Genomic DNA, 15120 nt, shown 5'->3' with positions numbered 1-15120 from the left:
TGAAGAAAGGGGAACGTGTGATTTTTAATACTCCTGCACATGAAACACAACAAATAAGGATTTGACATTGATTGTGTGATGTTTGTATTGGTAAATTTAAACGACGCCTATAGACAATTTGACACAAATAAGAACTCATTACATATAGTAGAGTATTACTGTAATTAATAATATCTTGACCTAGTGGTAAAGAATAAGGGCGTATGTTCAATGTACCACTTCTCCGAATCTACCCTCCTTGATTCGAAATTTGTACTACCCTCATGGCTCCTTAGCATAAAAATAAACTTGACACACTAGTAGAATAATAGTCATCCCACATATATTTGAACTGAATATTATAAACTTATTAGAATTGATTTAAACTAATTGGACCTTATTACTAGAAAACAAACAAAGGTTTCCCTCAAAAAAACACAAACGAAGGAAAAACGTTGTTAGAGAAAAATTACGATGACGTCTGGTTGAATATGGCACAAGGTTGTGCCAAGCCGAGGTGCGACTCACCACGAACGAAGTTGTGAGTTGGGTTCCGAGTTCCGACAATAACTTTTTGAAAAAGCACGAATAGACAAGATAAAACATGTTAAGTTGAGCGAAGTTATGCTTAGACACAACACGATACGACATGATCCACACGGGAGCATGCGATTTTGGGTCATATATGAGCGACTGAGCCTCCCTTTTGAATTCGGCACGATATGAACATGCGTAAAACAAGTGGGCTTGGTGTTGATTGAGCCCATTTAAACCCAAGGCACGAGAGCTCGGCATGTAACATTGTTCGGCACCGGCACCGTCCACGGCCATCTTTACGCATGTAAAAAAGTAAAATTAGGACAACATGCATTTAACAACTTCTGTGAAAATGAGGCTTAACAATAAGCCCAACACAAATTCACATTTGCAAATCCAACAAACAACCCAAACCCAACCCAATTCCATTCCTTTCCTTTCCTTTCCATTCCATTCCCCCCAAATCAACACCCTTTCCTTCTTCATCCTCTCTTCTCCCTCATTACAACACTGTGATCCCATCTCACTCACACTCTCCTCCATCAATGGCACCACCCAGAAAACGCTACCTCTCCCTTCTTCTCCTCCTCTCTCTCTTCGCCCTCTTCATCTTCTCTCACCACTTTCTCTCTCCTCCATCATCACCCTCTCTCTCTAACCCAACCACCCACTTTCTCTCTCCTCAAAACCCCTCCACCCCCTTCACATTCACCCTCAAAGTCCTAGCCTACGACCGTCTCTCCTCCCTCTCCCGCTGCCTCAACTCCCTCTCTGCCGCCCACTACTACGGCGACACCGTCGACCTCCACATCTTCATTGATCACTTCCCCAATTCCTCCGCCACTGATTTGGGGCGGAATCTGGAAAATTCGCATGAAATCCTGGGTTTTGTTGATGGGTTTAAGTGGGATTATGGGCGGAAATTGGTTCATTATAGGACTCTCAATGTGGGATTGCAGGCTCAGTGGTTGGAAGCTTGGTGGCCTTCCTCTGATGATGAGTTTGTGTTTGTTGTTGAAGATGATTTGGAGGTTTCCCCTCTTTATTATCGATTTATTAAGGGTTTGATCTTGAATTATTACTATAATCCATCCAATTTTAGCCCTTTGATTTTTGGTGCTTCACTTCAGAGACCAAGGTTTGTCCCAGGTACCTCCTACTTTGTTTTTGATTAATTGATTTATTTGAATTCTATTGGAATTGTTTTGGTACATTACTGGGAGTTATAGTTATGTAAATGAGAAAGTATGCTAGAATATGATTAACATTTATTTATTGGTGGACATTATTGTGGGCTTGTTGGTTAACTTGAGTTAAAATTAGTTAATTTTGGGTTGATTCTTGTATGAAATAATACATTATTGTGGGCTTGTTTGTTAACTTGAGTTGAAATTAGCTAATTTTGTGTTGATTCTTGTATGAAATAATGTGGATTTGTTCAATTGAATGAATGGAAGTTGGCTACAATTGGTTTGGTTATTGTATTTGTTAACAAGTAGCTGAAAATATGATTCAAGCTACGAGTTTCTGATGTTTTGGCATTGGGTTGTAAGTACTATGAGTGTCTGATGTTTTGGCATTGGGTTGTAACTTGCAAGTACTATGAGTTTCTGATGTTTTGGCATTGGGTTGTATATATTTGAGCCTCCTTAGGACTAGTCTTGGTTGGATTGAGACAAATATCGGGTAGTGGCTATAGTGAGAGTGGAGGCTCGTACTAAAATGGATTTTAATGTTTAGAGCGGAATATCACTAGTTGATTTGGAGGGAGGAAATTTGAAGCCCTTCCTTATCATTTACGGAAACTATAGGTTTGAAGACTAGGGTGACAATTCGAGCTAAACTATGTGTTAAGAACTCAAGTGAGTCGATCTGGTGAAGTTTTTTTTCTCCTTTAGTGAAGCCGAATAAGTTTTTTTAAAGCTGTTGTATCAAGTGATGTCAATTGGTCAATCTGCTTTGGGTTGTCAGAGTGAGAAAGTAAGCTTCTTTGGGGATTAAGAATGATTGGATTAGAAGTTTTCTCCATAAATTAACTTCCCTAAACCCTGGTGGTAGAACCTCTGTTCATCTGTTGGATTGTGGTGTGGTGGTTGTTTGACTTAGTAGGAAACTAGGAATAGATCCATATTATATTTGAAGCACGAAGAAGTGTTCAAAAGTTACGGAACTGAATATTAGGGATCAATTGTAATCCAAGGAAGTGAAATTAATAGTCACTTGTACTAATAGTATTATTTGGAATGTTAAGGTATAGTCGCAACATTTTCCTATTTAATACTCCGTAATGGTTTATGATTAAACCAACATGTCAATATGTAAACTAAATGATCGCCGAATATAAGAAAAAAAAAAGGGTTCTTTTTGAAAAATCGCGTCGTACTTTTAGTAATGAGGGAACGAGATAATGTGACAACTTATTCTGGGGGGAGAGAGAATTGAATAAGGGGGGAGAATTACTGCAGGAAGATCTTTTGCATGCAATAGATTCTTCTGTAGTTATTATCTTTTGAACTAGCTGGGAGCCTGGGAGTGTCACTGTTGACAAATGACTATTGACGGACTTTGTTTGGGGTGATAAATGATTTGTGTTCAAGAATCCCAGTAAATCTGATAAGTTGAACAGAAGAATAACTGATGCATTCTTCTGTTCATACAAAGTCCAAGTAGTTCTTTATTAGTTGTGAGTAAATATAATTTATGAGTCCTAGACATATATAGAAGTGGTTACCCCGCCTGGTACTCAAAATATATTCATTATGTGATTTCCATCTTTGTTTTATTTACTTCGAGAAATCAAATTGATGTTTCTGTGCCGACTTTATGCTTTGAAATGTAATCCTCAATCCTCATGTCTTCCTAATCCCCTTGTATACATTTTCTTGTTTTTGTTAGCACCTTTGTAAAGCGATCATGGATATTAAGCATACAATTTTCTATAGATAAAAAGATTGATGTTCAAGCTTCTGTTACCATGTTACCATCAATCTTCAATAGATTCAGATTCATTATTTAACACGCTGCTTATTGAACTCAGGTAAACATGGGAACAAAATGAACTTGGATAGTGAAACCAGACTCTTTCTCTACCCGTTGGTTGGAACCTGGGGTCAGCTTCTCTTTCCAAAGCCCTGGAAGGAATTCCGCCTTTGGTATGATGACCACAAGGCCAAGGGCATCAAGCCGATTCTTGAAGGCATGGTAATTTACTGCCGTTTTCTTAATCAAAAGGTCTTGCACGCACGCGGTGTACAGTAAATTTATTGTTTATTGTACATCAGGATAACTTTTACCGTGTTTTTTTTTTAACTTTTAATATGTTTTGATTAACTTTTATATTATGAAAAAAAAGTTATCTGATATAGATTTTCAGGGGTTAAATGAATAATAAATGAAAAAAATTTATCACTAAAAAAAAGATAACTTTTCCATATATCGGGTTAACTTTTGAGCGTTTTGAGTAAACTTTTACACCGGTGTACACCACTTTTAAATAAGAATTTGTGTTTCCTAATCCACCTTGTCCTTCATCTTAGGACCATCGAATTCGATACCATTATAAAGTCAACTTAATCCGTTTACATGCAGGTGACAACAGGATGGTACAAAAGAATGGGAGAGAAGATATGGACCCCGTGGTTCATTAAATTCATTCATTCACGTGGCTATTTTAACATCTACGCGAATTTTCTCCATGAAAGGGCTCTCAGCGTCTCTCACAGAGACCCTGGTGTTAATTACGGGAAAACTGCGGGCCCAGATTCACAACTGTTGAACGAGAACTCCCGTGATATCAATTTACTGGACATGCAACCTTTGAGTAGTTTACCATGGTATGATTTCTGCTTCAGAAGAGTACTTCCTGGAAGAATTGCAAAGAAACTCGATGATGTTACCCCAATTCTTCATAGCATGAAGAAACAAAAACCTATCTTTTTGGTCAGTTTATTGAAGTCATCTGAGACAATTGTAAGGAATCTGATATGCCATTTTGAGAGGCTTAACATTCAGAACTACATTTTTATGGTCCCTAACTCGGAATCAGATGATCTGCAAAGGAGGGGCCATCCTGTGATTATCACAGATGAAGTATTTGACAGCATCAGAAGAAGTAAGAAGAAAACTAGTTCGGAAATGATCAAGGAAATGGTGGTGAAAGCTTATGTGATAAAAATATGTTTGGAATCTGGGTTTGATAATTGGGTTATTTCTTCCAACATGCTGCCACTCAGCAGTAACCCAGAACTCGACTCCACTGATTCCTTAAACGGCGATTTCTATGTTGGTAAAAACTCCAGATTCTTCTTTGCAAGGAGTTCATCATCTTCTCGGGGAATTTGGGATGAAAAATTTGTGCAGAAGTTTGCTGCTACTGTTACTCAAGATTCATCACTGAGATTGAATGCAGATTTTATTGATGTTGTAGAAAAGTTTGCAGGACTTGTTCATATGCTTAGATTGAAGAGTGTTGATGACATGAACTTTAGTTTGAAACCCGGGAAAGTCAATGGAAGTCAATCGCTACCAACAAATACGAAGATGATATCGTGGTCAACGGAGATGGATACAGATTTGGTTCATAAACAGCTTGAAGAATTAGGAATGTGGATCATAGACGGTGATTCTGCTTGCAAAGCTGTGGTCTGTCATCAATCATGACAAAACGGTCAGTTTTTGTTCGTCTTAGGTTAGCCTAGGTAAATTGTGCTCTGTATGTAGTTTTGTATTGTGATTATATATATTTTTTTTTGTTTATCTGGTTGTATACAGAATCTACTTGCATTAGAAATTAGGTTAGCTGGAAATTGAAGGAAATTATGCATTCCTTGAAATCTCCTTACTGTTGTTTTCGTCCCTAGAATAGGCCATGTTTGGTTAAAGATGTTCTTATGAAAACATACATCATATGAATGAGTCTTCTCAACTAAAAGTCTTTAGTCACCTAAATCATACCAAACAATTGTTTTTGAATTTCTTTGTTTGTTAAAGATTGTATCATCAAGGATATATATTAAGGGAAATTTGGGGTTGAACTTGAAGGTGACATGTATTTTGGGACGGCTTAGAATATAGTGAGCAATTACCTTCTTTTAGGCTCTGTTTGGTTTAACTGAAATTAACTTATCTGACTTATTTTTGTTGAACTAAACTTATATAAACTTATATTTTGCCGAAACAAATCAAGATAAGTTGAAATAAGTCGAAACAAACAAAGCCCTTAATCGGTGATTATCAGCAATTCAGTCATCATGTCAATCATGATAGCCTTTATAATTTCCATTCAACTTCAAGAATTCAAGATCACATTTCTTACAGTATCCAGAGTAATCTATCATACTGAGTAAATAGTTTAAGCAAGAATCCACTTTCACTAGCCTACATGCCAACCTTTTAACTCAAAAGAAAACCGAAATTGACAGAAGAAGCCTGATTGTCAAGAATTGCTGCAATACAGCCATAAGGTTATACTTCAGAACCAAAATCTCAGCAAAATCAGTGAAGGTCACAGGCAATCTAGCCTCAAATGACACAAACATCAAATATTCAAATGTTATACTTCGTATAAACCAATTACTTGTTCGATCCCTTCGTGAATGAAATACCTTGATCATAAGGGGGCTGATTCTAGCAAAATCTAGCCTATCTTATGCTCCATTTGGAGTGAGCACATAGAGCTGGCAAAAAATGACTCAACCTATTTATAGTCGGGTTGGGTTGGGCTGAAAATCTCAACCCGTTTAAGCAAACAGGTCGGGTTGGGTAAATCTCAACCCATTTATAAATGGGTCGACCTGATTTCGATCTAACCCAACCCATTGCCAGCTCTATGTGCACAGTCCCTCCGTCCAAAGTTAGCTCCCGGCCTAATTTAGGAAAGGTGGTGGCTTTACCCAAACATCCCAAAATAGCACTTCTTCATATGATTATATGCAGATTCTGATCACGATTCCCCAACCAGAAAAGCACGAACTTGATCACGATTCTGAACCCAGCTATAAGCAGGATCTTTCTTAACCCCTCTTGATTTCATAAGTTCCCTAACTCTTGTTGCCTCATCCCACCTTCCTGCTTCTGCAAGCATATTTGACAGCAATACATAATACCCAGAATGTTCAGGTTTCAGTACAAACAGATTTTCAGCCGCCAATTTCGCCACCTCTATATTTCCATGGATTCGACTAGCACCTAATAAAGCACCCCAAATATTAGCATCTGGTTCAAATGGAAGTTCTTTAATCAACTCAACAGCTTCTTCCATTAATCCTGCTCTACCCAAAAGATCAATCATACAAGTGTAGTGCATATTTTTTACCACAATGCTTAAACTCTTCATCTCTTCAAAGTATTTCCTCCCTTTTTCAACCAATCCTCCATGACTACAAGCTGATAAAACAGCTATAAATGATACAGAATCATGTTTCACACCATCTTCCCTCATAGCTTCGAACATAGAGATTGCTGTTTCAAAATCACCAACCATTCCGTACCCTAAAATCATCGTGTTCCATGATGCAACATCCTTTTTATGAGCTCGATTGAAGATGTTTTGAGCAAGGCCAATCTTTCCACACTTCATGTACAGATCCAAGAGTGAATTTGAAATGAAACTGTGTGTGTGAAACAAACGTCTTGTGATAAACGCATGAATTTCCTTCCCCGGTTTCAGTGCCGCAGAATTTGCACAAGCTGAAATAGCACCAACAAAGGATATTGTATCCATCTCCATACCAATTAACCCCATTTCTTTAAACAAGGTTAAAGACTTCAAACATTCAGTTGTTTGTGAATAGCCTACTATCAATGTGTTGTATGATATTTGATCTCTATTTGAGACATTGAACACATTTTGTGCAAGATCAACCAAACCACATTTCGCATACATGTCAATCAATGAATTTGAAAGAAATATATCAGGAGAAATTCCCTTTCGGATGCATCTTCCATGTATTTCTTTACCTGAGAGAAGTGCTCCAATTCGAGCACAAGCTGGTAAAACATTTGTGAAGGTTACAGCATTCGGTTCTTCACCAAAAGATTGCATTTTTCTGACGAGTCCTATTGCAGCTAACTCTTGACTATTTTGAGCAAGATTAGCAACCATGGCATTCCATGTGACAACATTCTTCACACTTGTGTTCTGAAATATGATAGAAGCTTTGGTGAAATTCCTTGCTTTTGCATACATGTCAATCAAAGAATTCGAGATAAAGACATCAGAATCAAGACCCGTTTTAATGCTAAGTCCATGAACCTCTTTCCCTGCATCAAAACACTCCAATTCTACAAGAATTGGTAACAAACTTGACAGAGTAATACCATTTGGTTTCTCCTTTGAGTCAATCATCAACATAAACATGTATAATGCATCACTATAGCACTTAGCATGAGCAAAGCTCGAAATAACAGTATTCCAAGACACACCATTCTTCTCAATAATTTCATTGAAAACTTGTTTAGAACTACACAATTCTCCACACTTCCCATACCCATCAACCAATGCATTACCAACTCTTACTTGATTAATCAACCCAACCTTAACCACATAGCCATGTATCACCCTCGCCACCACCTCGTCCTTAAGCTCAGCACATGCCGGTAAAACACTCACAACACTGACCGCATTTGGCAAGAACTCGGACCATATCTTCATCTGTAAAAACACTTCAACAGCTTCATTAGACCACCCATTAGCAGAAAACACACCAATCATAGTATTCCATGAAACAACATCTCTGTCAGGCATTTCATCAAACACATTCTGTGCACCTACCAAATCACAGCAGCTACTGTAGAAAGACAAGAGGGTATTCCCCACGTACACAAGGTTATCAAATCCAACCTTTATCGAAAACCCATGAATCTCTCTACCCTTCTTATTCTCACAGTGATCAGCACAAGCTTTGATAACACAGGGAAATGTATGATCATCAGGCCTAACATGAGTTCGAATCATATGATTATAAACATAAAAAACATCATAAACCCCAGAATTCGAATAGCCTCGCAAAAGGGTGTTCCATAAGAATGGGGTTTTACAGTAAAACACGGATTTCTCGAAGAGGGATTTGCAGGAAACTGGGTTTCCGAATTTCGCATAGTTTAGAATGAGGGAAGCGCAGAGAGAGACGCTGGAAGGGAGGAAACCGAAGACGAGAGCGAGGGCGTGGGATTGCTTGGTTTGATGAAGGGATTGCAGAGAGGAGAGGAGGGGGAGGAAGTCGATGGAGTTTGGAGAGAGGAAATGGTGTGGTGAGGAAGGAAGAGCTTTAATGGCGGATGTTGAGAGGAGAGAGAAAGAGAGTGGTTTGGGGTTGGAGAAAGGGGAGATCAGAGGGAGGTGACGAACATGGTTGAACATAGAAGAAGAAGAAGAAGAAGAAGAAGAAGAAGAAGGTGAGATTGTGGTGGATGGTTTTGGAGGGAAACCAGAGGATGAGTTGAAATTAATTGAAAAGGAGGACGATGATTTCTTTGTACTTCGGTTCTTTTGTTATCGTGCTTCGGCTGTGGGCCGGTCTGGCCCGAGGCCCGACACGGAAAAAGTCGGGCACGAGCACGAATTTGTGGGCCAGACCGAGTTTTTGGGAAAAACGCAACAAAGCACGGCACGAATTGACCCGGCACAAAAAAACATGCTAAATTTAGTAAAATTAGGTTTGGGCACGACGGTTCGGCACGAAATCCCGTGGGCCTGGGTCGGGTCTGAGTGTTGTTTTGAACTTTTCTGTCCGGCACGAAAGCCATGGCCCATGGGCATTCACATAACTGGGCAAGGGGGCTGGAAAAAGCAGCGTGTATTATATGCGCCAGTTATATTCATTTATGAATCAGCGTAATTATTTTGAAGATTTTTTCTATATAAATCATAATCACGATTTAACCGCGGTTTAACAAATAATCCGTCATCAAAGTCACAATAGGTAGTAAATTAGAACCAAAGGTAGTGTTTGAATAGGGGTAGTCATTTGTGAGGGTGAGTTGAGGGTAGGTTAGTAATTAGGTGATTCAACCTCCACAAACCAAGATATAGCGGTTGCTTAATGCTTAATACATCACTAAGTTCGCGTTAGTTAGTACTCGAGTAAATGAGAACGCGAGGGCCATTTTTTGGAAGCAAGAGGTCATTGGCTACAAATTCACATAATAATATTGTGTAGAAGGTATGAAAGTTGTTTCATGTTTCAAATAGACTCTTAATTTGAAGTTTAACAACAATCATCCAGTTTATTTTTCAAATTTGGATAGTGTTCTAGAGGATATGTTGTCGTTGAGTAGTACTTTTAACTCAATCAGTCAATTGGTTGGTCTCTTGTTAAAAGGGGTGGCAATTTTGTTGTGCATCACCTTGCTAAGTTAATGTCATTTGGTGTAGAACAAATGTGGGAAAATCATTGTTCTCCAGAGATTTCTCCCTATGTACTTTCAGACAGATTGTCCCTTATTTAATGCATTAACTTTGTTTTTCCCTCAAAATAACAACAATCATCTACTTGTTCTATTTCTATAAATCATTGGAAAGAAACCTATGAATTGAAATTACATGAATTATTGAGAGTATTCAAAGGTCAATTTCAAGGTGAGCAAGATTGGATATGTTAAGCAAAGTGATCCTTGTATAAAACTCTCAAAATCTATGATAATTTGACTTATATTGCCATTACATGTGATCCTTGTAAAAATGATGACTCCGAGAGCTAGTCCCAACTATATTCATATGAATTTTGCAAATGGGAATCTAATCTAACTTAAGGACAAGTACATTACACTATCTAGTGATTCACAAGTCACATGATGACATGCATATTGTTATTACTTTTGTTTATATAAATATATTTTGCAATTTTGCTACTCCGTACTTTAGATTGGGCCATAGGTTGGGCTCTGTTCTATTTGACTTATTTTGACTGAACTTATATGAAATTAATTGAACTTATCTGAAGTTATTTTATCTGAAAATCACTTATTTTGTCTGAAATAAACTTATTTGTGTATGAAAATGTCTGAAAAAACTTATTTTTACTGAACTTATATTATATGAACTTATCTGAACTTAACTGAACTTACTTTGTCTGAAATAAGTCAAAATAAGTCGAACAGAACAGAGCTTTGGTCCGACAAGCGAGTTGGCCAAGCTTAGCAAGAAATCGACCCATGCCGCTATGCGGCATGAGACGTTGTAAGTCTACCGCGACATGAGAGTTCGTCGATGAGTCACGAGTTGTGCATGGACATTATTTTAGAAATTGGCATATCCCAATACCAATACGACAAGCCTACTCGCTTAGCGGCCCATTTACTTTAATAATATATATATGAAGTCTTAAAATTAATAAGGGGGTGGCAAACACGTAGGACAGACTCTACTACTACCGATAAACGCTAAAAGTGTTAACAGAAAAGGTAACATAATCCGTATATGATTGTGAATTATAATTGATCCTACTTTGCGTATGTTGGATCAACACAAGATTGGCTAAAACCAACGTTTGGTGTCCCATCTTTAGATCTTACGTAGTACTCCCACTAGTAGAAAAAACCCCTGTTGCAACCCCCTTGTTGCAGCGTACATGTATTAATACGCTTCAACAAGCAGTAGGTCAACGCGGGTCAAACCCTTTAAAGGGTTATTGTAGCGTACAAATTAAATGCCCCCTGCAAAAGAGATTTTTGCAGCGTACATATTAAAAGCCCCCTGCAATAGCTAGATATTGTTGCAGCGTACATGTCATTGTACCCTGCAATAAGTCTGTGTAACAAAATTTATTTGCTGCAATAATATTATTGTTGATTAATGATTTCATTTAACCAAAATGTCTCTCTCAAAACTTTGGAGTTCCCCGCGCTCAACTCTTCCCTCAGTTTTCAATTCCCTCCGTCGTCGTCGAACTTAGAGCTTGCCCGGTCCTGCGCCGCCGTCGAACTCAGCTTGCTCGGATCCGCCGTCACTCTCCTCGTCGGTGAGTGTCTTTCCTCGCTTCCTCGCCACCCGTCGCGTCCTGTACGTTCTCCGCGCTGAACCATGACTGACATAGTCGCTGAAAACTCAGCTAGCTCGGCCGGTGGTTCCAAGAAAGAACGATCTGTTCTTCGGTGCTTGCTCGGCCGTCAATCTAATCGCCACAACAAGTAATTCTCTTCCTGTCCCCTTTTGATTTTCGTTTTCAGAATTAGGGTTTGTACAATTTTTTTTCTTTTGCTAGTTGTTCAATTCGTTCTAATTATATTCAGAATTTTCTCTTTTTCCTCTTAATTTTACTTAGTTGTTCAAGTCATTGCACTTAATTTTTGAAGATTGTAGCTGCCTGCAGGAATCTATCATCGTGCTTGTCTGGATTTCAAAAGTGGTTTTCCACTTTATTCTCTTCTTGTTGAGATTTATTGGACGACTCAACTGATTAGTATATAAATCGCTCAAGTTATTGGTCAACGGCAGCATGTAGAGAAATATTACCGTGTTTACAAAGATGAACAGTAAGTGCGTGCTTATATTCTTGCTACTTTATGCTATTTCCCCTATAACCCTATGGTGGTTTGCTGTCCGTCTTGCATCTCCTTAGCTAGGCGAATACATCAGTGACACTAATAACTAATTTTATTCGCACTTACAGTGTCGTTGTATGTCTATCCGTCAATAGCTTTCATGTACTAATTGTAATTTGCTTAAAATATGCAGTCACCGTTGGTTTTTTTCCAAGGAAGTGAAAAAGGTGGACATGCTGACAGATGACTTGGTATGTCTTTAAATTGCTTTTTATTTACCATAATTATAATTAGCCTTATACATCATGCAAACTAGTCATCTCCTGCTTGTGAAATACCCCCTCGCAAACACAATTATTAAACTGATTTTATTTCTATGTGGAGTTTGAGTTTTCTATGTAGAGTTTTCTCATTTCAAACTTATAACATAATTCATATGATTAGTTTTAAGTTTCCAAGACTCAATCCAATCTATTTATTCACATTTGAGACTTGTTTGGTCGGTATAGGTCATATTTAGGCTAAAATAAGGCATTTTCGCTCCCAATTTTGAGCTAGATAACCTAAGGACTCATTTCAAACTTATTACATGATTAATATGCTTAGTTTTAAGTTTTCAATACTCGTTCCAATCTATTTATGCAAATTTAAGGATAATTGGATCGTTATAGGTCATATTTAGGCTAAAATGACATTTTCGCTCCCAACTTTGAACTAACGAACCTAAGAACTCATTTCAAACTTACTACATGATTCATATGATTAGTTTTAACTTTCCAAGACTTAATCCAATCTATTTATGCACATTCGAGACTTCTTTGGCCGTTATAGGTCATATTTAGGCTAAAATGACATTTTCACTCACAACTTTGATCTAACGAACTTACGAACTCATTTCAAATTAATAACATGATTCATATGATTAGTTTTAAGTTTCCAAGACTCAATCCAATCTATCTATGCACATTTGAGACTTGTTTGGTCGTTATAGGTCATATTTAGGCTAAAATAAGGCATTTTCGCTCCCAATTTTGAACTAGATAACCTAAGTACTAATTTCAAACTTATTACATGATTAATATGCTTAGTTTTAAGTTTTCAATACTCTTTTCAATCTATTTATGCACAGTTAAAGATAATTGGATCGTTATAGGTCATATTTAGGCTAAAATGACATTTTTTCGCTCCCAACTTTGAACTAACGAACCTAAGAACTCATTTCAAACTTACTACATGATTCATATGATTAGTTTTAACTTTCCAAGACTTAATCCAATCTATTTATGCACATTCGAGACTTCTTTGGCCGTTATAGGTCATATTTAGGCTAAAATGGCATTTTCGCTCCCAACTTTGAACTAACGAACTTAAGAACTAATTTCAAACTTATAACATGATTCATATGATTATTTTTAAGTTTCCAAGACTCAATCCAATCTATCTATGCACATTTGAGACTTGTTTGGTCGTTATAGGTCATATTTAGGCTAAAATAAGGCATTTTCGCTCCCAATTTTGAACTAGATAAGCTAATGATTCATGTCAAACGTATTACATGATTAATATGCTTAGTTTTAAGTTTTCAATACTCGTTTCAATCTATTTATTCACATTTAAGGATAATTGGATCGTTATAGGTCATATTTAGGCTAAAATGACATTTTCGCTCCCAACTTTGAACTAACGAACCTAAGAACTCATTTCAAACTTACTACATGATTCATATGATTAGTTTTAACTTTCCAAGACTTAATCCATTCTATTTATGCACAATCGAGACTTCTTTGGCCGTTATAGGTCATATTTAGGCTAAAATGACATTTTCGCTCCCAACTTTGAACTAACGAACTTAAGAACTAATTTCAAACTTATAACATGATTCATATGATTAGTTTTAAGTTTCCAAGACCCAATCCAATCTATTTATGCACATTTGAGACTTTGGTCGTTATAGGTCATAGTTAGGCTAAAATAAGTCATTTTCGCTCCCAATTCATAACTAGATAACCTAAGGATTCATTTCAAACTTATTACATGATTAATATGATTAATTTTAAATTTCCAACACTCGTTCCAATTTATCTCTGCACATTCGAGACTTCTTTTGCTGTTATAGGTCATATATAGGCTAAAATGTCACTTTCGTTCCCAACTTTGAACTAACGAACCTAAAAACTCATGTCAAACTTAAATACATGATTCATATGATTAGTTTCAACTTTCCAAGACTTAATCCAATCTATTTATGCGCATTTGAGACTTCTTTGGCCGTTATAGGTCATATTTAGGCTAAAATGACATTTTCGCTCCCAACTTTGAACTAACGAACTTAGGAACTAATTTCCAACTTATTATATGATTCATATGATTATTTTGAACTTTTCAAGACTCAATCCGATCTATTTATGCACATTTGAGACTTGTTTGGTCGTTATAGGTCATATTTAGGCTAAAATGAGACATTTTCGCTCCTAACCTTGTACTAAGGAACCTAAAAACTCATTTTAAACCCTTTACATGATTAATATGGTTAGTTTTAAGTTTTCAAGACTCTTTCCAATCTATTTACGCACATTTAAGTCTCATTGGGTCGTTATAGGTCATATTTAGACTAAAATGACATTTTCGTTCCAATTTTGAACTAAAGAACCTAAGGACTTATTTCAAACTTATTACATGATTAATATGCTTAGTTTTAAAGTTTTCAATACTCATTCCAATATATTTATGCACATTTAAGGCTCATTGGGTCCTTATATGTCATATTTAGACTAAAATGACATTTAATCTAATGCTCCTATGAAATTTTTGTTTTTGAAGGTCTATACTACGAGGAATGCGCCTTATGCTAGCGAGGAAATTGATGTGGTTCCTGAGCAATGGGCTAAGTTTTTTACCAGCAAGTATTTATTATTGGCCTGAGCGCGTTTGATCGAGTTGGCTTAGATGTTATAGAACAATCTTTTATATTAAAATGTATGCGTACGTTGAAATTGGAACGTACATATTTTTGAATGTACTACATGCACTTTGTTTTGGGATATATAATATACAAAACACCAGTTATTGTTTTTATAATTGTTATACAGGTTGCGATATTATTAGCGATATTATTATTGTTGT

At 36.9% G+C, this 15120-nt stretch overlaps 2 protein-coding genes across 2 annotated transcripts; one reads left to right on the top strand and one right to left on the bottom strand.

The window, feature by feature from the left end:
* Positions 1 to 969: 969 nt before the first annotated feature.
* Positions 970 to 5555, top strand: LOC110783349 (uncharacterized). The gene is made up of 3 exons (XM_021987679.2): positions 970 to 1665; positions 3554 to 3717; positions 4105 to 5555. The coding sequence occupies exons 1-3, from the start codon at positions 1062 to 1064 to the stop codon at positions 5173 to 5175; spliced, it is 1839 nt and encodes a 612-aa protein (XP_021843371.1). The 5' UTR covers positions 970 to 1061; the 3' UTR covers positions 5176 to 5555.
* A 179-nt stretch (positions 5556 to 5734) lies between these two features.
* On the bottom strand, positions 5735 to 8972 carry LOC110783348 (putative pentatricopeptide repeat-containing protein At1g69350, mitochondrial). The gene has a single exon (XM_021987678.2). The coding sequence runs from the start codon at positions 8873 to 8875 to the stop codon at positions 6458 to 6460; it is 2418 nt and encodes an 805-aa protein (XP_021843370.1). The 5' UTR covers positions 8876 to 8972; the 3' UTR covers positions 5735 to 6457.
* Positions 8973 to 15120: the final 6148 nt, after the last annotated feature.

The sequence above is a fragment of the Spinacia oleracea genome, chromosome 4, assembly GCF_020520425.1.
Source record: "Spinacia oleracea cultivar Varoflay chromosome 4, BTI_SOV_V1, whole genome shotgun sequence".
Lineage (NCBI taxonomy): Eukaryota > Viridiplantae > Streptophyta > Magnoliopsida > Caryophyllales > Amaranthaceae > Spinacia > Spinacia oleracea.
The sequence above is the reverse complement of the archived record's forward strand: the minus strand, read 5'-3'. Positions and strand labels throughout refer to the sequence as shown.

Coding starts and splice junctions, on each gene's coding strand:
- LOC110783348 (XM_021987678.2), bottom strand. CDS start 8,875: ATGTTCAACCATGTTCGTCACCTCCCTCTGATCTCCCCTTTCTCCAAC.
- LOC110783349 (XM_021987679.2), top strand. CDS start 1,062: ATGGCACCACCCAGAAAACGCTACCTCTCCCTTCTTCTCCTCCTCTCT. Junction 1,666..3,553: donor GAGACCAAGGTTTGTCCCAG/GTACCTCCTACT, acceptor TATTGAACTCAG/GTAAACATGGGAACAAAATG. Junction 3,718..4,104: donor AGCCGATTCTTGAAGGCATG/GTAATTTACTGC, acceptor GTTTACATGCAG/GTGACAACAGGATGGTACAA.